The 25,363-nt window shown below is 38.8% G+C and overlaps 1 protein-coding gene across 1 annotated transcript in view; it reads right to left on the bottom strand.

The window, feature by feature from the left end:
- Window positions 1-14,410: 14,410 nt before the first annotated feature.
- The window catches only part of lmx1bb (LIM homeobox transcription factor 1, beta b), an 87,167-nt gene continuing 76,214 nt past the window's right edge, over window positions 14,411-25,363 (bottom strand). Inside the window, exons 8-9 of the mRNA XM_088335011.1 lie at window positions 21,560-21,721; window positions 14,411-15,437 (exon numbers count right to left, since the gene is read on the bottom strand). Coding sequence (XP_088191137.1) covers window positions 15,280-15,437; window positions 21,560-21,721 — 320 coding nt within the window. The 3' untranslated portion in view covers window positions 14,411-15,279. The remainder of the gene's footprint in view (window positions 15,438-21,559; window positions 21,722-25,363) is intronic.

The following is a 25,363-nucleotide window of genomic DNA, read 5'->3' as shown; positions in this document are numbered from 1 at the left end:
AACATACCGGTCTAACTCAGTCAATCGCACCCTTTATTAATGATTGCAATTCCGCCTATTAAGTGATAATAAACCTTTCATACACAAAATGGCACCTATTTACTCACAGCGAGAGAGACATTGTAGAATAAAAACAAAAATAGTGTGTGTAAACAAGTTTATTTTGTTTACTGAAGAAATTGATCAGGTGTACTGTACCGCAACAATTTTATTGAATTTAATTTAACTAAATATTCTTTATTGTCATGGATATTAACATTGTGAAACATTGTATGCAAAGAGATTAGACCTGGCACTCCAGGGTAAACATGTAATAAACACATTAAATAGAAAAAATATGCGAAAGATTCTCAGGATAAACAGTGGAACAATATTTACAAAATTGTGCCTAGAGATTGGCCGAGGTTATAATACTGTAAAAGTTCAATGAAAGAATAGTACGTCGTAACTGTAGTGCAATGAAAATAAGTGCAATGAGCAGCAAAAAAAATATTTCCCAAATAGGAGATATATTTTGACAGGTTTGCGTGCATGTTTAAGGCGGTGACGGCCCTACGATGACATTGTTGTCTGAGACAATCCAGATTAGAGTCGTAAGGCGCAAGACAAGAAGCTTTTTTAAAATGTTGTTTTCATTTTTTCCAGTACAAAAAATGTTATAAAATATATACAAGTTAACATAATAAAAATATGTATAAAAGTACTCGTTGACAGATATGTCATAAGAAGAGGTTAAGGACCCTTTTTACACAGAAATATGTTTGATAAATGAGTGATTGTTTCCTTATCAAGGGTGCGTTGTCAACACAGAAAATCTGCCCGAAATTGTTACAAATTCAGAATTCTCCACTCTCCACTGACTCTCAGATTTGGAATCTAAGCTGTTTGTGTATACCGACGTCGATTTATCAGGTCACAGGTGACGTTAAACTGGGGGGTGATAGGCACAGCTGAGGACTCACCGTGTTCTTTTCAACAGATCATTTTTCCTGGAGTTGTGTAAACCGTGTTGTTAAAAGGCAGTTAGAAATAGATAACTAAAGGCATGATTGAAGCATTAAATAAAATATAAAAATGTAAAAGTAAGTACACTGTACTACACATTTTTTCAAATAATTAAATAATATATTTTAATCAGTGAACAAATATTTGTAATTTCCTGTTTTAATAAAGTTTTGTGAAAAAAGTCTATAATAGCAAGTGCCGTTAGAACGTCATTGCTCACTGCGGGCAGAACATGCGCGGCAGCCTAGACGGCAGACAGAACCTGTGAATATCATAGCGATCGTTAGCATGACATTGCTTGAAAAAAAAAAAAAAAATACTTTTCAAAAAAACTTTCATTTTGACTCCACCTGGTGACAAGGGATCCACAAAGAACACAAACAGAATGAGTTTTGCTAAGTTTATTTCCTTTTCTCTTTGTAGTTTTAAAAGTTTATTTGATGTGTAAATAAAATGTTGTTGTGGGAGTGTATTACAACATTCAAAATGAATTTGAAATTTTGTTTTGCTATTTCATGTCTCTGTCAATTGTATTTTTGTATTGTTACTTGAGTGGACCATTAACTACAATAATAAACTAGTTAGACTAACATCAAAAGTATTCTTATTCTCTGTCCTGTGTTGAGGGGCCCTCTCCCCCTGAAAGGTATGAGAATTCTCCCACTGTGGTCCACTGTGTGTCGTAAGAGGCGACTAAAGTGGAGGGAGTGAGGGGGCTGGGGATCCTCTCCTCTCTATCTCTACTCCATAAGAGACAGCAAGGCAAAGAAAGGGGGGCGGTAGACCGAAAGGTCCCGCAAACCCTAGTTACAGGGTCACTAAATGTGAGCGGATGTGGAAGTAAAGCGACTGAGTGGAAGAAAGAGGAGATTGGAAGGATGATGACTAGAAGGAAGGTTGATGTGTTAGCCTTGAGTGAAACAAAGATGAAAGTAAAAGGTGAATTTCAGCTTGGAGGTATGTATGGTGGACAGTCTGGAGATATGGGTGGACATACTAGAGAAGGAGTGGCTGTGCTTTTGAGTGAGAAAGCAAAGGAAAAACTGGTGGAGTGGAAAGATATATCTTCCAGATTAATGTGGGATAGGCTAAAGTGGGGTATAGAAGTATGGATGTTTATAAGTGCATATGGACCTGGTTCAGAAAGAAGTGCTGAGGAGAGAGAGGAGTTCTAGAAGGATTTGTCCGAATGTGTGGCAAGTGCGAAAGAGGGGTAAAAAGTGGGAATACTAGGTGACCTGAATGCTAGAGTGGGTGATAAAATGGTTAAAAATGTGGTTGGTAGATATGGAGTACCATGAAGAAATGAGAGTGGGAAGAAATTGATTGAGTTATGTGTGGAAAATGAGTTGGTGATTGCCAAAACATTGTTTAAAAAGAGGGACGTGAATAAGTATACCTTTGTCAGGGTGGATGGTGGTGAGATGGTGGGAAGAGCACTTATGGATTGTGCAGTGGTTAGAAAAGGGATCTTAGGGGCCGGTCACACAGACAGTCACACAGTTTTTTTTTTTTGCCCGTGGTTGCCCGCGATGGAAAATGCGCAAAATTGGCCAACCCGCTGTTCATCGGCGACTGTTCCGCTTCCTCATCGCGTCATTTCTGCGTCATTTTCTCGTGTGGACCACGGGTATAAAAGCTCCCGAGCCGGTGTTGTGCCCAAATCCGAATCCTACGCAACACATCCACATCCCCCCCCCCCCCCCCTCGCGTGAACGCGCATTCTGCTGCGATCGCTTTTGTGGGAAGCGTGCATTGACGTTGGTGACTTTTTCATCCGCGTTAACAAACGCATTTTGTAGAATACGATCGCACTTTATTGTTTAAATAAACGCGTTATATAGACTAGGATCTCCCAATCGTTATAATTAGCTCGCTTTATTGTTTTATAAGCCTTTTATATAGAATATGATCGCTTTTGTTGGAAGCACAGCAGAATGCGCGTTCACGCGAGGGGGGGGGATTTACGGTTCGATTACGTTCACAACAAAAACAAAGACGGAATGGTTTAAGTTGTATTACATTCCCAACAAATGCAAGACAAAGTGGTTTTGGTTATATGTTCGCCATTACATTCCCTAAAAGTGAGATAAAACGAGGTAAAAGTGGGGATGCGAATCTCGACAGGGATGCATTTCTCGGATAACACCGGGCTGTAGAAATCATAACCGCTCAAGACACAGTCCAGTGAAGATCAAGATTTCAAGCTATGGCATCATTTTTATTTTATTATCTTGAAAAGAAATGTCAAGAAATCAAAATGGATTAAGACGAGGTCACTACGGTGACGGGGATCCATGTTCACCCCCTTGACGCAAATCGCGCTGTATATACGCGGAGAAAGGCGTTTGACTGTCACACACGTAACACGCTAATTTCACGTAATAACACCGCGATACAGGTGCAGAACATGCTATTACCATGCTCCACCCACGATTACCCGCTGAAATTTCCCGTCCTACCCATGTGTAACCACGCCCTGGCCGCGGCCAGAGCACGTCGTTCTGCGTCATTTCCGCGTCATTACCTCGTGTTGACCACGTGTGCGGCACGCGGTTTAACACGTGCTCAAACTTTTGAGCAGCTCAAAAGTTTTGCGCGCGGCCAACCACGTGTGAATTTCCGACCGCGAGTAAAGCACTGCTGTATCTCGTCTATATGGCGGTCTCAAAACGTCCAACAGCGCCCAACAGCATCTGGCCGTGGTTCAACCTTGATACGCTCGTGAAAGGCTGTGTACCCGCGCTCTGAAGAATTGAGCAGCGCAAAACTTTTTCGCGCTGCCACCCGTGCGCAAATTTCCGACCTCGTGTTAAGCACTGCTGTATCTCGTCTGAATGGCGATCTCAAAGCGTCCAATAGCGTCCGCCTCAAAGGCAGAAATTTCTGGCCGTGATTCAGCCGCAAATGTCTGTGTGACCGGCCCCTTAAGTAGATTGTTGAGTGTGCATGTTTACATAGGTGAATGAGTGGTATGTCTGATTATGTGTCCCGTTTCATCTGGAGGGACTAACGCATGACCAACTTGGGTGCCGAGGTGCTTAACCTGTTTGGGTGTTTCGGAATTTGGTTTGGCCATGGTCCAAACATTTTGTGTGTGTGTTTTTCTACTTTTTCCTTTTTTAAAATTTTCTTTGTTTTTGTATGTATTTGTCTTGCTGTCGGTCAATCCTCTTGAGGGATATGACCAGGGTAGATAGATGGATAGATTCTTTAGCTTTTTATTCCTCACTGCCTTTAAATTGGGGTTACAGTTGCAACTTTGCTCTGAAGTCTTACATGGGCAGAACAGTGTTTGTCTGGTCCTTATCCAGACACAAAAAAGAGTTAGTCTTTTCCTGTTTTAAAAGTAAGTTTAAAAGTCTGTCTTTATATATACAAGCATTTTACAAGAGCAGGAACACATTAAAGTGGACACTTAGTGACTTGATCAGTACAAAATTGTCAGAGTAACCTGAACTCGCTATCAACACTTTTCCAATCTTTGTGGCCAGGATGGCTAGCTTTATTTTGTTCACTGATAGCTTTAAAACGACTGCATCTTTTAACCGATGCGTAAAAAGTAACCGGAAACCAATATTAGTACAATTTGACAACCGTCAATGGCAGCGCCAGTAGGTGATTCAAAATGTTGAACCTTTAGATGTGATTTATCCCGTGGAGTTTTAAGAGCCTTAAATCTAGTCTTAGATCAAACGTCCTGCCAGTATTGTTTTTAAAGTATCTTTACTTGAGTATTTTCTTTATTTAGGGAACATTTTACTTTTACAAACTACATTCAAAACTCAAATTAATATATTTTAACTTACATTTTGAAATGAGTTCTCTACTTATAAGGTGTGTGATGGCATTAATCATAAAATTAAATCACCCTATATTTACGATTAAGTTGTAAAAGAAACGTGCGTTGCCCCGTGATACAGTAAAATATTAAATTGTTTTAAAGTGACAATTGAATTAACGATGAACTGTAAATCACAACCAACCAAAAATTAAATTGCAGACTACCTCTTCCTCCCTTACCTAAAACCGAAAGTATGTAACAACTGGGAAGGTTTCAAGTTAGTATTTTGTTAGGCGACCTTTTAAATGTTGAACCAAACTTCAGATAAAGTTGGATGCAAAACTGAAATTTCAACAAAAAGCGTTTGATCAAATGTACACACCTCAGGTCTAAACAAACAGAGACTTTTCTAGAGGTGATGCTATATACCTGACGGAGTGGTTCATTCAAATTCTATAATTAATTAGCATCTCCTTAATCTACTAGAATCTTTTAAATAACAAATATTCACACATGAATGCTGATTTATTTCAATAAAACCCATCACAATTTGATCATGTTCTTATGGTTTTCTTGATTAGTTTTTGGTATTAAGGAAAAGTGAAAATTTATGATTGATTGAATTATTAATTTTGTTACATTAAAAGATTTCTTTCCTTTTTCTAATTTACTTCAGTGTATTTTGAAGTTGACAGTTTAATACCTTAGTTCTTTAAGATTTGTACACATTTTTTTACCTTTAAAAACACCTTATTGATTTGAATATTGAGAAAAATACATGAACTTTTGTCCTGCAACTGGCTGGCAACCAGTTGAGGGTGTCTCCAGCCCACTGCCGAAAGATAGCTGGCACGGGCTCCAGCACCTCCGCAATCCTAGTGAGGATAAGTGGCTCGGAAAATGGATGAATTGACGGACATGAACTGTCATATACTTGCATGTCAAGCAATGTAGGAATTGATCCTACATGAGGCTCCCCCAGAGGGAGCACACGTGATTGTCCGCCATCTTGCCGCAAGGGTACCCCCAAAACCAAAATAATTGTAAAAGGCAGGGGAAAAATAATGTTAAGAAAATAAGTTCTGCTTGGTCACTTTGAGTCTCCATAGTCTCTATTCCTCCTTGTGCTTAGTAACATTTCAGTTTGACAAAACAATACAGTGACATCTGGTGGTCAAATATTACACAGTATCCCTTTAAGTATTCTACAGTAATATTTATGCAGTAATGCTTCTGCTCCCTCAGTATATTTAAATATAATTGCTCCCTTTAAAAATCAAATTTTATAGAAGCAGTGTTTGATGTTTTATATTTTGATTCATGCTATTTCAAAAGGAATAGTTTCATTGAGGAACAACTTTGGTTCGAGTTGGTTCTCAGACTAGCAAAATTGCAGAAATAATACCCCTGGGATTGTTGGATAGGCCAGTGGGCGGGTCTTGGATTTCAACATCAAGACATACTCCTAGAGGTTAGAAACGCTGGCTTGTGTTAGACCTTAAGGTCACCATTCCTTCAACTCATGCCCCTGGCATCACCTTCCTCTTTCACTTCAAACACCCGGCTACATTCCTGGACCATGTACCAATAAGTGCTAATAATGCAGAAAAATGAAAGCCAAAACAGATGGGCTTCAATAGTGAGGGGGATTACGGAGCCACTATCCAGGGCTCTATCTGCACCCTGGGCAATTTAAGAGGTGAATCCCACACCAGTTTTTCTCAGGACAGGGAAGAGGTGAGGCTAAAACATGGCAGCATATCGAAAAACTGCATGCAAAGAATTTAAGATTAGTTTTTTAGGTTCTCACCAGGAATGGATACATTAAAGAATGTGCTTCAATTTCTTTCTGTTAAGATTGTTTTTCAACATGGGTTTGTGTTTTGGGTCAGCCTGTGTCTCATCCGGAGGCAGAAATGTTTCAATCTTCAACACAGCATTGCCAATGGACAGTTGGCAAATAGTCGCAGTCCTGGTTCAAGAAAACGATAGCGCTTAAGGCCTCAAGACATTAAAAATACATTCCGGGGGCTCGTTATAGCTCTCAATTCAACACTTAACACACAGCATCAAAAATGTCACACCAAAACACTCAAAATCCCCCTTTACTCCCGCTTGGGACTCTGTGAACCTAAAGACTGTTTGCAGTTCTGTTTTCTCTGTTTATTGCGGTTGATGGGGACCAGAACACTGTTCGATAGGCAAAAGTCCGCCAAGTAGCCCTTGCCAATTTTTAACATGTGCTCTTTAAACCCACGCTTGCAACAGTTGTCGACCAGGATAATGTATCTCAGTCGAACTGGTGCTCTGGAATTTCTAAGCAAAAAAAAAAAAAAAAAAAAAAAAAAAAAAAGAGCCACTTTGCATGCCACAACATTTTCCTTCGTTCCCTGCTCTAAGCTATTGTCGACTGGAGATACTGGATCGCAGCAAAAACACTGCAGTTCATATTAGTCCGGGCACAATGGCACACTTCAGCAGTGTTCTCGTTTGCCCGCGTCCCTGCGTCCTAAACGCAACATTTTTGCTGGGGACGCATTGTGTCAAATCAATGTGCGTCCCCAGGGCGCAACTTTTTCGACACTAAATTGTCATTATTACTCGATTACTTTTTTTTAACAAAGATTTACCGCACTCCAAACTTTTCGCCAGGCAGATCCGCCACAAACGAGATCTCGTTGTTTCGAGATGACGTCATTGTTTTGGTGGTTGTCGAGTGAAAGAGAAGTATGCCTCCCTAAAAACAGTTGGTATTAGGTGCAAATCACAAAAAGATGGTAATTTCTTCAGTGTTGGTAATAAGTAGAAACATAATACAGAAAGTGGTAACAACCACAATAATTCCGGCACGAAATAACGACGGAGAAATTCTTCAGAAGACCACAAAGGCAAGGAAAACACGTGTTTTGAAGCGAACGATTTGACGAAAGATAAACAAAAGAATACTCCCAGCAAGAAAAGGACTTTTCTGCCAAAATTGACCCAATTATATTCCTGGTTACGCTATGAGGAGGATGATAATGGAGGCTACATGTTCTGTGATGCGTGCACCAAGCGTGACAAAAAAACTGGATTGCATAAATCATTTGGCAATACGAACTTTCAGAAAAGCACATTGGATCGGCACAATGAAAATTCCGTTGCTGCAATTGGACCTTGAGAAGGCATTAAAACTGTGGCGGGACAGCAAACCACGAAGAATATATGAACTGAAAAATCTGAAGTGGTTAAAACTGCATGAATATATAGACTAATATTTCAGCAATATTATTTTGTACAATGTACAATATTTTTGTCAAATGAAAAATCTGAAGTGATAACTGCTTTGTATTACCAATTGAGTGCGATGATTAAAACTGAATGACTATATAGATTTATATATTTGTTGCCGGTTTACAATTTCAACCTCGATAACACTACATTTTGGGGACCCATAGATCTCTGTTGGAACCCATAGATTTTTGAGCATGCGAGTGCCCGGGACCCATCACTTTTCAGAGGTAAAATGAATGCTGGCTTCAGTGGCCTGTCCTGCCCCAACGGTTGCTCTGCAGGCCCCTGCTCTTAACAATAGTGTCCAGGGAGAGTGGATCGCATACACAGCTGTGCATTTCATTTTGCTGAGCATTGTCGTTCTGGTCCGCCTCACGAGTAAAGTGCCTTTTGCAGGTCCCCAGCAAAACGTTTTTTTATTAAAATTGCCACCATTCATGACACAAATTTCCTTTGTTGTCCATGCTCTTAGAAATAGTTAATGGGGGATAATGGATCGAGGCCAAACAGTGCAGTTCACTCTTCAAGCAGCCTGAAAAACTTCTACTCAATAGCTTATGATTGATGTCCACCTCCTACTTTTCTTTTTCTGTCCTTTTCCGACTGCCTGGTTGGTGGTGATATGAGGGAGAAGGACGATTCGAGCCAAGTAAGTGGACCAGCCTCTGGAATCAGAGCACGCCAACCTCTGTATCGACCAGCCAGCAGAGATGGGAAGCTGCGTCGTTGCTCTTAGGGACTTCGGACTATTATACAGGCTCATGGCGTTGTTGATGTCATGCACTTTCTGGACAAATTTCAACATATTACCTATGTTTTCTTTTATTGATTTTCACTATGTTTTGTGTACTGTTACCCAATCTATTGCACCCTGGTCATCCCGGAAGGGGGATTACCACTTGTGAGGTCCCTTCTCGAGGTTTCTTGTTTTCCTCGTGCTGAGGTTTTAAGTTTTCTTTTGCCTGCATGTTGGTTTAAGATCAGAGGATGGTGTAATTGTAACCTGTGCAGTCCGTTGAGACATTTAGTATTATAGTAAGGTTAATGTCTAAAATGTACTGTACAAACGCAAAGAAAATCTGCCCTTTTATCAGATAAATGTATTCTTTTGAACTACTGAGGTAAATTTACTTACAAATGTCTCATTGCATACAATGTTTCAAAACGTTGATATCAATTACAATAAAGACTATTCTATTCTATTCTATTCTATTCTATTCTATTCTATTCTATTCCATTCCAATTTTCTTTCAACAGTGCTGGTGTTGGTAGGCAGTGTTTAACCACAAATACATTTACAATACAATAAAGATTTCAGGTCACAGTTTTTCTGTAAACCTAGAAAACTAATCTTATAACTGCTGCAAATGGACCACAAACCTCCAGTTGTGTTTGGGGTCGAATTTGATTATCTAGTGAAAATATTGTCTCTAGACTAATTTCCCATGTGGTTCATGGAAAGCAGAAGAGTAAACGTGCGAAGAGTTTAGTGAAGGGCAACTCTCAACCTCATTGAGTTTGTGTGCGTGTTAGGCTGTCGCTCAGGTTTCAGCTGCTCTGTTTTTATATTGAGACCACACTTACCTCAGCCTCTGAGAGACTCTTTTGCCTGATTTTCACCCAGTGAACTAGCAATGACGTTGATTATATTCATTCATTGGCTCTATTGTTGCTCAGAATGAAAGCACAGGGAACACGAGGTGAGGAAAAACATCTTTACTAGAATAGCATGTGGCGGTATGAAGGGGCAATTGAAAACACTTTTATTACAATTTTCATTTTGTTTTTTTGTAATTCAAAGTTAGCTGTGTTTTCCTTCAATTAGAGGATATATTAGTCACATTTTGTTATGGGGACAGTATGTGTCACGAGATGGAGACCGGACCAGAACGGAGGCAGGAGGCAGGAAGGGAGAACTCAATTGCGGTGACGATCAAAACTTTTATTTAACAAAATAAAAGTTGTCCAAAACTCCGGGACAAAACAGAACAAAAACATTCTTACACTCAGAATGGTCAAGTACAGGTTTCCTCCGACTCAAACTAAACAGGACAGGGCATAACAGAACGGAAAAGGTGTAATGAGCCAACACCCGCAATACCCACAACCCAACCTTAAGTAGCACACAAGCAATTAGCTGATCTGCTTCAGCTGGTGCCCAGGGGGCGGGACAGACCGGTCATGCTGGCCATGACAGTATGTATTTCATAGCGCCTCCCAGTGGTTGAAAAGTAAGTAATTCGAGAAACTAATATTGATATAATTAAAAGGAAAAAATACATGAACTAGTTTACAATCAAATAGTACAATTTGAAAAAATAGTCGAGGAATTCAATTGTTTTTTTATAACATGGCTCTAACTTAAAAGGAAACAACACACTTGCAGGCCATCTAGCTGCTAAAGGTACCTAAAAAAACAAAAACTTTGTGAAAAACTTGGCCAAAAAATGAGAAGGAACATGTTCAGGTTTGTTTAATTTGAGTCTCCTATAGTTTGAATTCTTCCTTTATATTTTTTAGCACACATTTTCAGTTGCATGACAGAATACAGCAACATCCAATGGTCAACAATACTCACTGTTCCTTTAAAAATAGTGACCAAGATCACAATAAGCATAATGGTGCGCCTACACTCTCGTGGGTAAGGGATCCTACCACCCACCTTCCCCATTTTGCAGTTAATTGTTGTTCAAAATCCAAATGATTACTGTATTCATGTGTTCTTAATGTGAACTAAAACAGTGCATATCTTGTCCTCCATGTGAAAGTGAAAGTTTTATTTTTGCTTAAAAATTATACTACGTAGTTAAAACTTGACCATTTTTGTATGACTACCTCACCTAGGTGTCTTTCAGTTATTTTTTTGAGGTTACATTGTTCATTTATCTTAATCAGATTCATCAAATTCATCTTCAACAAATTTTAGTAATTCTATTTACCTTACGTTTATTCTGTCCCTTAATAGAATATTCCCTATTGGAGTGATCCAAAAGTAATTGAAAGTGATTAGGTTATATTACTGCAATAATATGGAATCAGAATACGTTACTGATTATATTCTTTAACAGGTAACTAGAAACTAAATCGGATTACATTTTTTAAAGTGACGCTCTCAACCCTGTACATACATATATATTCAATCCCTCAATTGTTTCTATGCTGGGATGATGACACAGGATGATTATTTAGGGACCACAAGTAAAATTGAACCGTCACAGATTTACCGAGATTACCATGGCCCATTATTATCTCTGAGACAGATGCACTCATAAAAAGAGCCATATTTGGCTCGCAAGCCATGGGACTCAAACATCCATCCTTTCTTTGATTATCTGCATCACTTATCCTCATAGGGTTGCAGGGGTGCTGGAACCCATCTCAGGTATCTTCGGGCAGTGGGCAGGGGACACCCTGAACTGGTTGCCAGCCAGTCGCAGGGCACACAGGCACAGACAAGTCACACCGAGGGACAATTCGGACCGGCCAATTAACCTTACACACATGTTTTTGGAATGTGGGAGGGAACCGGAGTTCCTTGAGGAAGGCTGGTAGCTGGATTTGATCCCATGACCTCAGACCAAAGCATATCCAAACATAAAATGCAAATTATAATAAGTGTTTTTATTTTATCCATTAACTCTAAGTTTCCTTGTTTCATTGTTTTATTTTAAAAGTGCTCTACTATAAGTTTTCTAAAATTCACATATAGGACAGGAACATACATGCTTTAACAATATTTCCCACCACTGAAAAACGTTGCTCCTCCTGTCACAGAACTCTGCCTGTGGGGATCCTCACCTTGCGGTGTTACACATGAAGCCATCTTCTAGCCCAGCTGTCAGTGCGATAGCAAAGATTTAGTGCTGGAATGCTTCAAAGCTCCGATGACATCACATTCTCTTTTTGCTCTTTTGACAGTAGAACCTGGCGTGTTGCGAAACCGCACAGATTTTTGCTGGAGAGATTTCAGAATCTGTGTGATCGTGTGACTTCACAGACTGTGGAAGCTAGCAAGAATGCTATGACGAGCTGTCAGGTAGATGCAGGATGAAAGCAAGCAGGTGGCACTTTCAAATAGCCGCCCGCCAGACAAAGCCTGAGGACCTGGGCGAGGTCACAGACACTCCTTGCATTTTTACGGCAAAGATCATATTTTGGGCTTGTATATTTGTGAATATATATGTATGTATGCCATCTTCTGGAACCTTCTGCGAAAGTCTAGATATTGGAGCAGGAAGCTGTCAACTGGACATTATTTTTACCAATATTCAAAGTGTATAATGTGTGTATTGTTGATGCCCCTGCAACATCGATTGCAGTCTGCTCATCCTGGAAGGGTGATTACTTCATGTGCGGCCCCATTTTCCTCATCCTGATGTTTTGTGTTTTTCTCTGCACACATGGAGGTTTCAGATCAAGGGATGTTGTTATGGTGGTTCGTGCAGCCCTATGAGATATCTTGTGACCTTAATAGTTTTATATTCACTTGATGAAATAGAACAAGAAGACAAAGTGATTTCTGTGTTAGTAACTCATCATCTTGAGACTGGTCAATGAAGTTGCTGCCTTCCTGAATTCAGCAACCTGGAACAGGATATTCAACTGGCAAGTATGTATGGTCGAATTTCTATGGTACTATCTTAAAAAATCTTTGCCAGTAAATTGACTAAAAATTGAGTGAATTTTTAAATACCAAAATAGTTGTCATACATGCTCATAACAATAGTGGGCATGCTTTGAGTAGGACAATAAAACGACTACCATTATTATGACAGTTTTAAGTCTACTTCTAGAAAATTAGCAATAATGGTTTCTGGTTCTCACAGCAGCTGTGTGGGTAGAGCATCCACGGAACAGTTCCGAGGTCAGGGGTAATATCCAGTTACCAGCCTTACTGTGTGGAGTTTGCGTGTTCTCGACCTGCTTGCTTGGGTTTCCTCCAGGCACTCCGGTTTTCTTCCCACATTGCAAAGACATGCATGTCAGGTTAATTGGCCAGTTCAAATTGTCCCTAGGTCCAAATGTGCGTGTCAGTTTTCTGTCTTTGTGTGCCCTGCGACTGGCTGGCATCCCCTGCCCACTGCCCAAAGACAGCTGGGATGGGCTCCAGCGCCTCTGCGACTCTAATAAGGATAAGCGGTGCAGATAATGGAGGGATTGTTTCTGGTGCTGTTTATAGTGTCGACACTATATCAATAAAGGAAGAAAACATGATGTTCTCGTCTGGCTTGAGTTGAGTGATTTATGTTTTTGAAATCTGAGAATGCTCATGCTGTATTAATGGATATCGACATCACTAAAGTCATAGCATAATTTGACAGAAATGAAAAAATCTCTGAAGAGTCATAATATCATAAGAAAGATAAAAAATGTATGTGTGATGTTATTGTCCTCTTTCTTTCATTGCACTATTTCATTATGCACGCATCTGATCGTGTCAGAAAATTTGAATAATTAAACAAAGTTCTGCATTCTCTGTAAGCCTATGAAAACATGTAATGCATCGCGCATTTGTTGCAAATCAAATTAAATATTTCGGGACTTTTTTTAATATTGCTAAAAATGGCAAAAAAAATCAAATATGCCATCTCTTTATACCCGAATGTCATAAAAAAGTATTAGGCTATACGCCAGAATAATATTCTTAATCAAAATTTTTATTAACTTGGCATTTTTTATTTAATTTCTCAAGGGACATTGTGTATTATTTATAATAATTTAGATAATAATTCGAATACCGTAGAATATTTTTTGGGTCGTTTACATTGGCAAGCATGCATACAATCTCATACAAATACCGTTGTCATATAAAAAAGAAACATGTTTTATTAAAACTCTTTAGAAAACTATTTATATCAAGTGACTTCTCCTTTATCGCGGGAGTCATGCTCCAAAATTTACCTGTGATAACCATAAACCATAAGTAGGCATTTATTTTCTACCACCAGGCCAACTATTTCCGAAATTAAGAATCCATGAAAAGAAAAAAAAAGTCTCCCCATTGAATTAGGATCTGGCATCAGTATTGTCGCACGCATGACAAGGTGTGGGCAAATTCCACTGCAAAGTCCAGCTTATCTCTGAAGACCAAAAGGTGCTTTACGCCGACAACAACAGTGACCAGGTGATGAAGGTGCTGTGTCTGTGTAAGATAAGTGGGCTTCTCCAGCTAGCAAACCCTCACCAAAGTTGGAGAGGGATGGGCGCCACCAGGCTGTACTTGCCCAAGGCACACCACAGTGGAGAGGTGGTGCCCCAACAACCCAGGTGGTTAAGGGATCAGTGAACTGTGACCGTTATTAACGTTTTCAATGTGATATTTTGAATAAGGACACTTCTTCAATGATATCAGGAGAAATACATTATTTATTCATCAAACCAGTCAACTTTGGTCAATTAGCAACTTGAACATTTTGATAATGCACATATGACAATGACAACAAAGAGTTTGTGGTCCGTTACGAAATAAATAGCATGTTGCTCATATACAGTTTGGCTGGGAAAAAAAGGTTAATCTTCATATTAAAATGGCACAGATAAGTTGTGAAACATGATAACTCACTAAATTCTCGACAAAAAAAAAATCTCCTTTTTTAAATAAAGCTTTTAATGTTTACTACATACCTTCAAGAGCCTGTTATAGTTAAATAAATAGAACACTTTCCATTTTTAACATGCACATTTGCCTCGGAAAAGTATTTACACTTCACTGATCTGACTGCCCCACCATATTCTCCGTTTTTTGAACTATATTTTCGTCCTCTAAACACTTCTTTCTTACCACAAACTCTCGAACATACACAAATGTACAGTCACACTTGCAGACATGCTGCACCTATTTACTATGAACACAATATCTAGTACCTATCCATAGTGAGCTAGCGGTAAACATGGTCAAGCATGTGGCATTAAGAAGAAATAAATCATAAGACTGCATCTTAACCAATGGGGGATTAGAAAAGTTTTGTTCATGCACTGTATACATCAACGCTGTTATTTGGTTTGAGAGCGTGGCAGCGGCTTCCAATAACTACTTGTGAACAAAGAAAAGAGTAACACATCCTGGTAGGGATAATCCACCCTACTGAATCATTTTTAACAATGAACAAGCGTCGCAGGAGTCCTCACAGTCCAACAAGAGTTTTTCAGAGAAAGCCGACATGGATGCTCATGTTCACACTCCTTGGACTTTTGTTGTGTGCCGCTTTAGTTTATTTTCATGAGGCAAAGTAGGAGTTTTGCATGGAGTACAGGCGGTCAATTGGGTTTCCCACACGGGCCTGCATGGAGTTGATTTCCGAAGACGCCATGAAGCAGTCACTGAGGCTGGTAAGAGACGTGTCGCTGTCGATGTCGTGAAAGGCCGAGTCGTTACCTGCGTGGAAAGAAATATTTTAAAAAACTCAGTTTTTCTGAGGGGCAGACGGGTGTAATGCAAAATTGACGCTCACCGATGAACAGTAAGGTGGGCTGATCGATCCTAACATCGATATATATATATATATATATATATATATATATATATATATATATATATATATAGGGCAGCACGGCGGCGCAGTGGTTAGCGCTTGTGCGGCACAGTTCATGTCATGGGAACCTGTCGTGGGTTCAAATCCAGCTCCAGACTTTCTGTGCGGAGTTTGTATGTTCTCCCCGTGCTTGCGTGGGTTTCCTCCGGGCACTCCGGTTTCCTCCCACATTCCAAAGACATGCATTTCAGGTGAATTGGCCGGTCCAAATTGTCCCTAGGTGTGAATGAGCGAATGAGTTGTCTGTCCCAGTGTGCCCTGCGATTGGCTGGCAACCAGTTCAGGGTGTCCCCTGCCCACTGCCCGATGATTGCTGGGAAGGGCTCCAGCCCCCCCGCGACCCTACTGAGGATAAGCGGTACGGCTAATGAGATGAGATGAGATATATATATATATATATATATATATATATATATATATATATATATACTTTTTTTTTTTTTTGAACAAGTACTTGCATCCGGTGAATACTATTGCTATAAAAATTATGTTAGCGTGTTGTAAAACACCTGATTATAAGACGCACCTTCAGAAACACAACCTTGTTTTCAAATGTATAAGGTACATCGAAGGCAGATGCGATTAAAAACATAAAATATAAAAAAACATATTTTGTCAAACACAAATACTAGGGAATATGATTTCACAACTAAATTGAATGGATTAATTGGTTACGGCATGTATGAACATTTTGTTGTAGTTATGCATTTCCGTGTGTATTCACTGTACATCCGGCTCTATAATGCGCACTTTCAAATTCTTGTAAAATCTTCAGTGAAGAATATACTGTATTTTAGTTGTTTTGTGTACACTGTTATGCTGCATTTACATTTTTGTTATATTGCTGCTTTTTAGGTTAGTTATTTAGTAAATAATGGACTGTTTTAGGCTGTTTCTATCCTAATCATAAAGTAACTCAAGGTAGAAGTGTTCAATTATTTAATAATGATGACCTTTCTAAGTAAAGAAAATCAGTATTGGATCAGTATCGATTTAAACTACCATGTAATAACTTGAATCAAATCCATACTCAAATTCATGGGTTCAGCTTATATACCGTACACATAGATTTGGTTGTGTGTCACCAGTAGTGAATAGTAAGCAGCACGTGGGGGAAGAGGTGTGGCTTTTACAGGAAAATCAAACCAAAGGGAAATCAATGCGGCAAATGTAAACTAACAATTTGCGGTAAGCGTAGGATGAATTGACAACATTTTATGTATAAAAAACATGTTTGCAATTCACCATGTCCGGAGAAAAAACAGACTTGGACGTTACCCATAAATAGAGAAGATCTTCGAGTGGTTTGAAGCCCAGAGACAAAATTATATGGAGTGTCTCAGCCAAGCTTTCCTTTGCAAACTTTTAAGATTGCACAAACCAAGAGATATGAAGGGTTTACTGCTTGCACACATTGATGCACAGGTTTTCTCTTATTTCTTATTTGGCCATTTTAAAGCAGTTTTAGGGGCCAGTGTCCATACATGTTTATACGGTAATTTGTAACTAGATACTTTCAGAGTAACACACTACTTTTGGGCTTCATTGTTTACATCCGTTTTCAAACCGTGAGTTGTAATAGGTGTGTATTTCACAAAAAGGATGTAACGTCATTGCCACAAAGTTTGTTTTTTGACGAAAAGCCACATTATTGTACGAAGTGATACTCCATATTTTAGAACAAAATAGTTTTTCCCCAGTGAAGGATCTAGTATCTGAAATGTCACACGCCACTGCCTGTTAATGCTTAAATCCAGCTCATCTCTGAAGAGCAGGATGGCGCCTTATAATGAAATAATAACGGCAACCAGATGATGAAGGTGCTGTAGATCAGAAGGCTTCTCCTGCTACTGGTAACCACAGAAAGCAGTACTATCTGTTTCATGTGGGGGAGACAACCCCAAAGAGACCTGGGCACCGCCAGGCTGTACTTACCCAAAACACACCACCGGGAGTGGTGCCCCGAACAACCCTGGTGGTTAAGGGATTCGTGAACATGAATCAAGTTACTTCTTGGATAAGGTAACTAGTAATTGTAACTCATTACAACAGTATTATTCAGTAACGGCCCCAACAATGCCGGCGACTGATTTTAGCATTGGGAAATTATAATTCCAAATCATCGCGATGAAGAATTGTGTTCTGTTGTCACCGCATTTATGAAAACTGTTTACTCAGATATCGTCAAGCTCACTGTTTTTTGCGGCCCTCGCTGGGGCAATAGTGCTCTGTGAGGGCGCATGTAAACAAGGGGCGTCCTCCGAAAAGATCTGGCTAATAGCAACTGTTTACGCCTTTCATAAAACCTCAACATGTTATTTCTCCAAAGGGAATAGTTAACTTTATTACACTCTGGATCTTAATGATAGTGCACAAAATGGGGACAGTGTTTTGAGAGGAATCTTTTAATGCCTTGCCAATATTGTTCTTTTCCCCAAACCAAAAGAGAGTGATGAGACCGGGGATTAAGTTTCTTACGATCTGGAAAAACTAAATGGAGGAAAATTATGGCAAAGTTATGAACTTCGCGTAATGGTCCCGCCGGGGTTTGTTGAGGACATCACTTAGAAAAGTGTTATTTCAATAACATCCCGTGGATTAAAACTTGATTGACTGATATTTCCCTCCTCCTCTCGTTTGCAATTTAATGCCTTTGCAGAAATTGTACTCATGTCCCGATACGACCCCTCATAGCCTTGAAGGGTTCCATACCGACAGAACACATTTTCTTAACCAGCAAACAGTGTTTGCCGCATTAGCAAATGTAGGCAATTAGTTACAGTTACTAGTTACTTCAAATAAAAAGACCAGAATTCAGCACCCTTACTGAAAATTCTCTGCTCACGTTTCCCATTTGATTTAGTTGTTCCTGTATAAGTAACACCCCCTTCTCACTTACTGCCTACCATTCGCTACTCGTGACACACAACAAAATGTGTGCATATAAATTGCTCTCCAGATTTGAGTATTTCATTTTATAGTAGTAAATATGGCTTGAATGCAATTATATACAGCAGGGAAAATATCAGAACATCATTAGGGAGAAATTATGCGTCCCATGCTTGTGACAGTACCACCGTAACTGTATTTATTTTTGTTACTGGTGGATTGAGGATCGTATGAGACTTCATGGGCGAAGGAGGAACTGTTAAATAACTGAAGAGATTGAGTTGGTCCCTTTTTTTTGGGCTGGCCAGAAGTAACTCATATTTAACCCAAAGTAAATAAAGGACTGTCTCAGAAAATTAGAATATTGTGATAAAGTTCTTTATTTTCTGTAATGCAATTAAAAAAACAAAAATGTCATACATTCTGGATTCATTACACATCAACTGAACTATTTCAAGCCTTTTATTATTTGAATATTGCTGATTTTGGCTTACAGCTGAAAAAAACTCAAAAATCCTATCTCAAAATATTAGAATACTTCCTCAGACCAAGTAAAAAAATAATTTTATAACAGCAAAACTAAATCAAACATTTGAAAATGTCCATTGATGCACTCAGTACTTGGTTGGGAATCCTTTTGCACGGATTACTGCATCAATCCGGCGTGGCATGGAGGCAATCAGCCTGTGGCATTGCTGAGGTGTTATTGATGCCCAGGATGCTTCGATAGCGGCCTTCAGCTCATTTGCATTTGTAGGTCTGGTGTCTTTCATCTTCTTCTTAACTATACCCCACAAATTCTCGATGGGGTTCAGGTCAGGGGAATTAGCAGGCCAATCAAGGACAGTGATGCCATGGTCAGTGCACCAGTTACTGGTGGTTTTGGCACTGTAGGCAGGTGCCAGATCATGCTGGAAAATGAAATCCTCATCTCCATAGAGCTTTTCAGCAGATGGAAGCATGTAGTGCTCTAAAATCTCTTGGTACACAGTTGCATTTACTCTGGACTTGATGAAACACAGTGGACCAACACAGCAGCTGACATGGCTCCCCAAACCATTGCTGACTGTGAGAACTTCACACTGGACTTCAAGCAACTTGGATTTTGCTCCTCTCCAGCCTTTCTCCAGACTCTGGCGCCTTGACTTCCAAATGAAATGCAAAACTTGCTTTCGTCTGAAAAGAGGACTTTGGACCACTCTGCAACTGTCCAGTGCTTCTTCTCCATAGCCCAAGTCAGACGCTTCTTCCGTTGTCTTGAGTTCAGAAGTGGCTTGACCATGGGAATACGGCTATTGTAGCCCATTTCCCGGACACGTCTGTGAACTGTGGCTTTTGATACCTGGAATCCAGCTTCAGCCCACTGTCTTTGAAGCTCCCCCAAATTCTGGAAGCGGCTCTTCTTCACAATTTTGTTAAGGCTGCGGTCAACTCTCTTGGTTGTGCAGCGTTTCCGGCCACATTTTTCCCTTCCAACAGACTTTTTGTGGATATGCTTTGAAACTGCACTCTGTGAACAGCCTGCTCTTTGAGAAATTTCTTTTTGTGTCTTACCCTCCTGATGGAGGGTATCAATGATGGTCCTCTGGACAGCAGTCAGATCAGCAGTCTTCCCCATACTTGTGATTTAGTTTACTGAACCAAGCTGAGTGTTTTTAAGGCTCAGGAAACCCTCGCAAGGTGTTTCGAGTTAATTAGATGATTCAGGTGATTAGTTGAATAGCCTACTTGTATACTTTTTCATGATATTCTAATATTTTGAGATAGGATTTTTGAGTTTTCTTAAGCTGTAAGCCAAATTCAGCAATATTAAAATAATAAAAGGCTTGAAATAGTTCAGTTGATGTGTAATGAATCCAGAATGTATGACGTTTTTGTTTTTTTAATTGCATTACAGAAAATAAAGAACTTTATCACAATATTCTAATTTTCTGAGACAGTCCTGTATATACAGTATATAGCCAATTCACTCTGTTTTACATTCCATGTTAGCATTAGCATCATATATGTGGAGGTTTCATTTTAAATTGGGGACAGGGTCGCATAATTTATTTATTTATTTATTTTAATCTGAATACATCCAAGGCATTATGTGTTATGTTAGCTTTAGGCCAGCTGATTATTTAATTATTTTGGGTAATTTACATTTATGTATGGCGTTGTGAATTTTAGTTAGTATTAAGGTAACATATGCCTATTTTTGTTTTTAAATACTTATTGAACTAGAACATTTTTACCATATAAATCCTTTAATCTGTCACAAAAGTAGAGGATGTAATTCCATTGCCACAAAGTTTGTGTTTCCACAAAGATATGAAAGCCGCAAGAGATTCTTGCATATTGTACGATGCGATACTCAAGATTTCGGAGCAAAATAATTATCCCCAGTGATTAAGGATCTAGTATCAATATTCTCCCATGCTGCTGCCCGTCAATTCAAGTTTCGGCTTATCTCTGAGGAGCGCTTTACACTGAAGAACAGTTTACATTGAAAACAATGGAGACCAGAAGATGAAAGTGCTCCATCTAAGTGAGATCAAGAGAATTATCCTGCTAACCAGGAAACCATCTGCTTTAGGTGGGGGTGCAAACCACTACCCCCAAAAACTGGCGCTGAAAGGATGGGTTCCTCAAGGTTGTACTTACCCAAGACACACAAGTTAAGGGATCTGTGAACTGAATCCATGTTCTGCTTTTAACAAGGCGTGGAATAATGCACCAAGTTGTAACAACAATTGAGTCCCTAAATTGTATCAATAACTGGTACCGTACTTGTTATCGAAATAGGTAATAGCGTCCTGGGAATGTGTTTCTTTGTAACGTGTTACTGACAACACTGACGACAGAGCACATTATGAGCAACGGGTTGCCTCCAAACTCTGAAATCTTGAAACCACATGATCCCCCTAAAAGCACGGACCCGCATGCTTTATCTAATGTAGGAGGAGAAGCTGTCGTCACTTAAATCAGGTTGCTGTGGCTTGAAAATGTGCTCCACGCTGGGAAGACATCAGATTGATGACAGGGGTGTGGCAGACACATGTAAGCGGGGGTTACCCAGTTACTGGATGCTCACCATATGGGTTCATGTGGTCCCCTGGCATCTGTGGGGGGGTGAGCCCCTGTTGGAAAGGGTCCGTGCTGTAGCCGTTCTGATCCATGGCGACCAGCTGCTGCTGTGGCGGTGGCAAAGGCGTGAAAGAGCTCATCATCCCCTCCATCCGGTTTGACATTACTTCTGCAAAAAAGTCAACATGAATGATAGCCAGTTTGCACAAAATCACATATAAATAGAGATGGCCTTGAACAGGAATATTTCATGTATTCATTTAATATTGTGAATTTACAGTTTCTCGGGTCCAGCATATTTTGTCCCGTAGTCAATAGTTTGATGAATTACTGTATTTTCCCCATGAAAAGGCAAACTGGACTATAAGGTGCATGGAATTAAAACTATAGTAAGAATTACGTTTTTTTTTTTCGCATATAAAATGCTACACTTACAATCTTAGTGCAATGATTCATCAGTCCAAAAATGTTGCTGATCAAAATCACAAAATACTGTATGCGACGGGAATCAAACACAGTTAAAACGTCAAAAACTAATCACAAGACTACTAGTGATAAAAACGACATATGAAGTGGCATTAGATTCAATCTCATAATCATACTATTTTTATTCACAATACCAGGAACGAAAGTTAGGGAATGTAGAAACAGTCATTCTAAAAGAAAAATAAATAAGCACGACAAGGGAAACAACTCATAAACAACAAACAACTTGGTGCGATAATAAATCAATCATAAATTTCTGGCATCGTGTTTTTTGATCAATAACACAGTAGTATACCGTAAAACTTTGCATATAACGCACCATTGTATTTTCTGGTATGTAAGGTGCGCTGGGTTTTAAAGCACTTTCATATTTTCTGGCCAATTTGGGGTTTTCAGGCGCTATCTATAGTCCTGAAAAAATGGTAGGTGTTAAATGGTAAGAAATGCTTACAATTTCACATACTCTACAGTCTACACCAAGTAAAAATGTTAAAATAATAATGACAACATGAATAACAGACTAAAAAGAAAAGAAAAAGGTAAGGATTTACTGCCATTTTTGTCTCCATTGTCATTAATATTTAAATAACTGCCTACTATTTTCTTTATGTGTCATTTTTATCATGTATTTATTTTATCTTTTTGGTTGGTTTATTTGTTGGTTGGTTGGATACCTTAAACACGAGGGGCACCATTTCCTGTGGTGTGTCTTAGGCAAATACAGCCTGGTGACGGCCGTCCCTTACCAGGCAAACATGTTTTTGTCCAGGCTCGAACTGGGGACCTTTCGCATGTTAGGTGAATGTGCTATCAAGATAATTATTAGATTTAATGGAAGAAACAACAACTTCTGAATTAGTTTTACAATACATACAGAATGGTGTGCTTTAAAAAGGGACATATTGTCCCTTGCCCACTGCCCGATGATTGCTGGGATGGGCTCCAGCACCCCCGCGTCCCTACTGAGGATAAGCGGTGCAGCTAATGAGATGAGATGAGATGAGATATTTTATTACTTTGTTTCAAAACCAAGTTGATTAAATTATTCATTTATGGACAAAAACATATATAACATGTACTTTTAAATGTCTGCATGTTTGTTTATTCATAAATTCATATTGCTGATGTTGTTTTACAAAAGACGCATTTTCGTTTTTGAGGAAAAGCGTATAATAAAACTGTATATTTTAAAAGTGCCCAAAAATAGAGATAGGACTACATGATCTTTTGCCCTCATGTTAAGATGAAATCAATATATCTTTTTCATTTCCGCCCTTTTCCAAACATTTTAACTCAATGATTTAAAAGGTTTGCTCACCCCCGCTGTACACACTATTACAATACCCTTGTTTTTATTATTTTTTTGCTTTATGTTCCAATATTTACACAACAAAACCCCTTTAATCCTGAATATATTCATCAATGGTTACATAACGTTTTCTTCTTCAAGCTTAACAGCGGTTGGCATCCGTTATTTTGGTGCATTAAAGCACCCTATCATAACACATATTTTGACTCTGCTTCACTCAAACAAACTAATACCCCCTATTCTACTAACTCACTCCATTAACTCTTCCTCCTAAACCTGACTTCTCAAATCCTATTAAATTGCTCCGAACTCCTTAAAAGTTTTAAAAGAATCCTTTATTGAGACCTGTTACTCATGTCTAACAGTCCCTGAGTTATATTTCTTTTACTCCTGCTTCTACTGGCCCCTTCCTTATCTTCTCCCTCTGTATTTCACTCTACTGATTCTTAGTTTTGACATTCTTCACACAATCAAGTGTTATGTTTCCCTACTGAGTTTAAACATTTCATTTAAAATGCAGTATCTTATCCTTATTCTTGTCACTCCAATCTCATCTCTTCTGTTTTATGTTTGACCCTTGTTGTTATAACATTGTGTTGAATTTTTATAAAGGAATCTTCCTCTCTTCTTTTTGTCCCAATTTATTTTTTTTCCCTTAATTAGAGATCTAGTCTCGGTCTTACTAACGCTTACTTACATGTCAACCCCTTTACCTCTCAGTGCCTTTATTGCTTATTTGTCTGCACTCTTATTTCCTTGCACAGCTACTGCACATGTGCTGGTGTAGTACCTTTCCCCCAGAAACAAGTGCTTGTAAAGGTTCCAAGACCATATTTAAAATATTTGTGCCATATCTTTAACACAAGTAATGTGATGCCAATTCTCCTTTCCAATCTAAAATGGCCTGTGTTTCTGTTTGGATGGGCGTGTTAACCGTTCTAAGTTTTGTATTTTTTTTTTTTTTTGTATTTTTCTCTTCTTTTTTTTCTCTTTACATTCATGTTGTCACAAACATCACAACACAGAATGAACTGGAATGTTACAAAATGGGAAAGTCAAGTCAAGTCAAATTCATTTGTATAACTCTTAATCACAAAATGTCTCAGAGGACTGCACAGGTTACAATTACACCATCCCCTAACTGTAAAACACATTACAGAAGGACATGCTACTAAATTTCCATTGCACCATTGTTACGATGCACTATTATAACAACTTTGCCCAGTATCTAAGCAATACGTTATAAATATTTTTGAATATCTATCTTGACAATCTTTTATCTTATTACCCCTTCAAAGTCTTTATAATGTGTTTAACCTGGACTGCCATGGCAATATTTCACTACATTATTATCAATGACCATAAAAATAACAAAATTTCATTTGACTAATGCTAATAATTCTGTATGTAGTGTTTTACTCAACCATTTGGCTGTTGTCACGGTAACAAAAAAAAAAGAAAGAAAATAAATAACGTTTGAGTTCCTGTGAGTTTGCGACAAACTCCAAATTCCTAATCAGCTTGAAGCCTTTGTTAGTATCGCCTTGGAAACGTCCTGAAATGCACTCGGCTACAATCCGATCGCCAGTTGCTTTTACAAACACTTTACTTGGCAAAGTGAGTGATAAGGATGCGGCTCTGTAGACTTCTTCCTACTTGAGGCCAATCATTGGCACTCAATCATGAAATGCCATCAATTCCTTACATTCCACATCCTGAACTTTTGATATCTCCATCATTATGTCAACTTTTATATTACTTTAATTTTTCATTTACTTTTAATTGAAGACATCAAATACTTATTGAGGAAATGTATTGTTTTTTTTATCTGATTCAATAAAACCTAAATGTGAACAATAAAGAAATGTAAGAGGATAATTTTAGATTCAGTGACTCGAAGATGTTTAAGTGCCACTTTAATGTGTTTCTTTTATAGGATCATCATAACTTGATGTTCTCATAAAGTATATCCTGCATGCAATATCACTGTCATAAGGATATGATTAAAGTGTAAAA

Source organism: Urocampus carinirostris, chromosome 5 (assembly GCF_059441175.1).
Source record: "Urocampus carinirostris isolate Australia breed hairy pipefish chromosome 5, RoL_Ucar_1.0, whole genome shotgun sequence".
Lineage (NCBI taxonomy): Eukaryota > Metazoa > Chordata > Actinopteri > Syngnathiformes > Syngnathidae > Urocampus > Urocampus carinirostris.
Note: the sequence above shows the minus strand (reverse complement) of the source record. Positions and strands in the feature narration are given on the sequence as shown.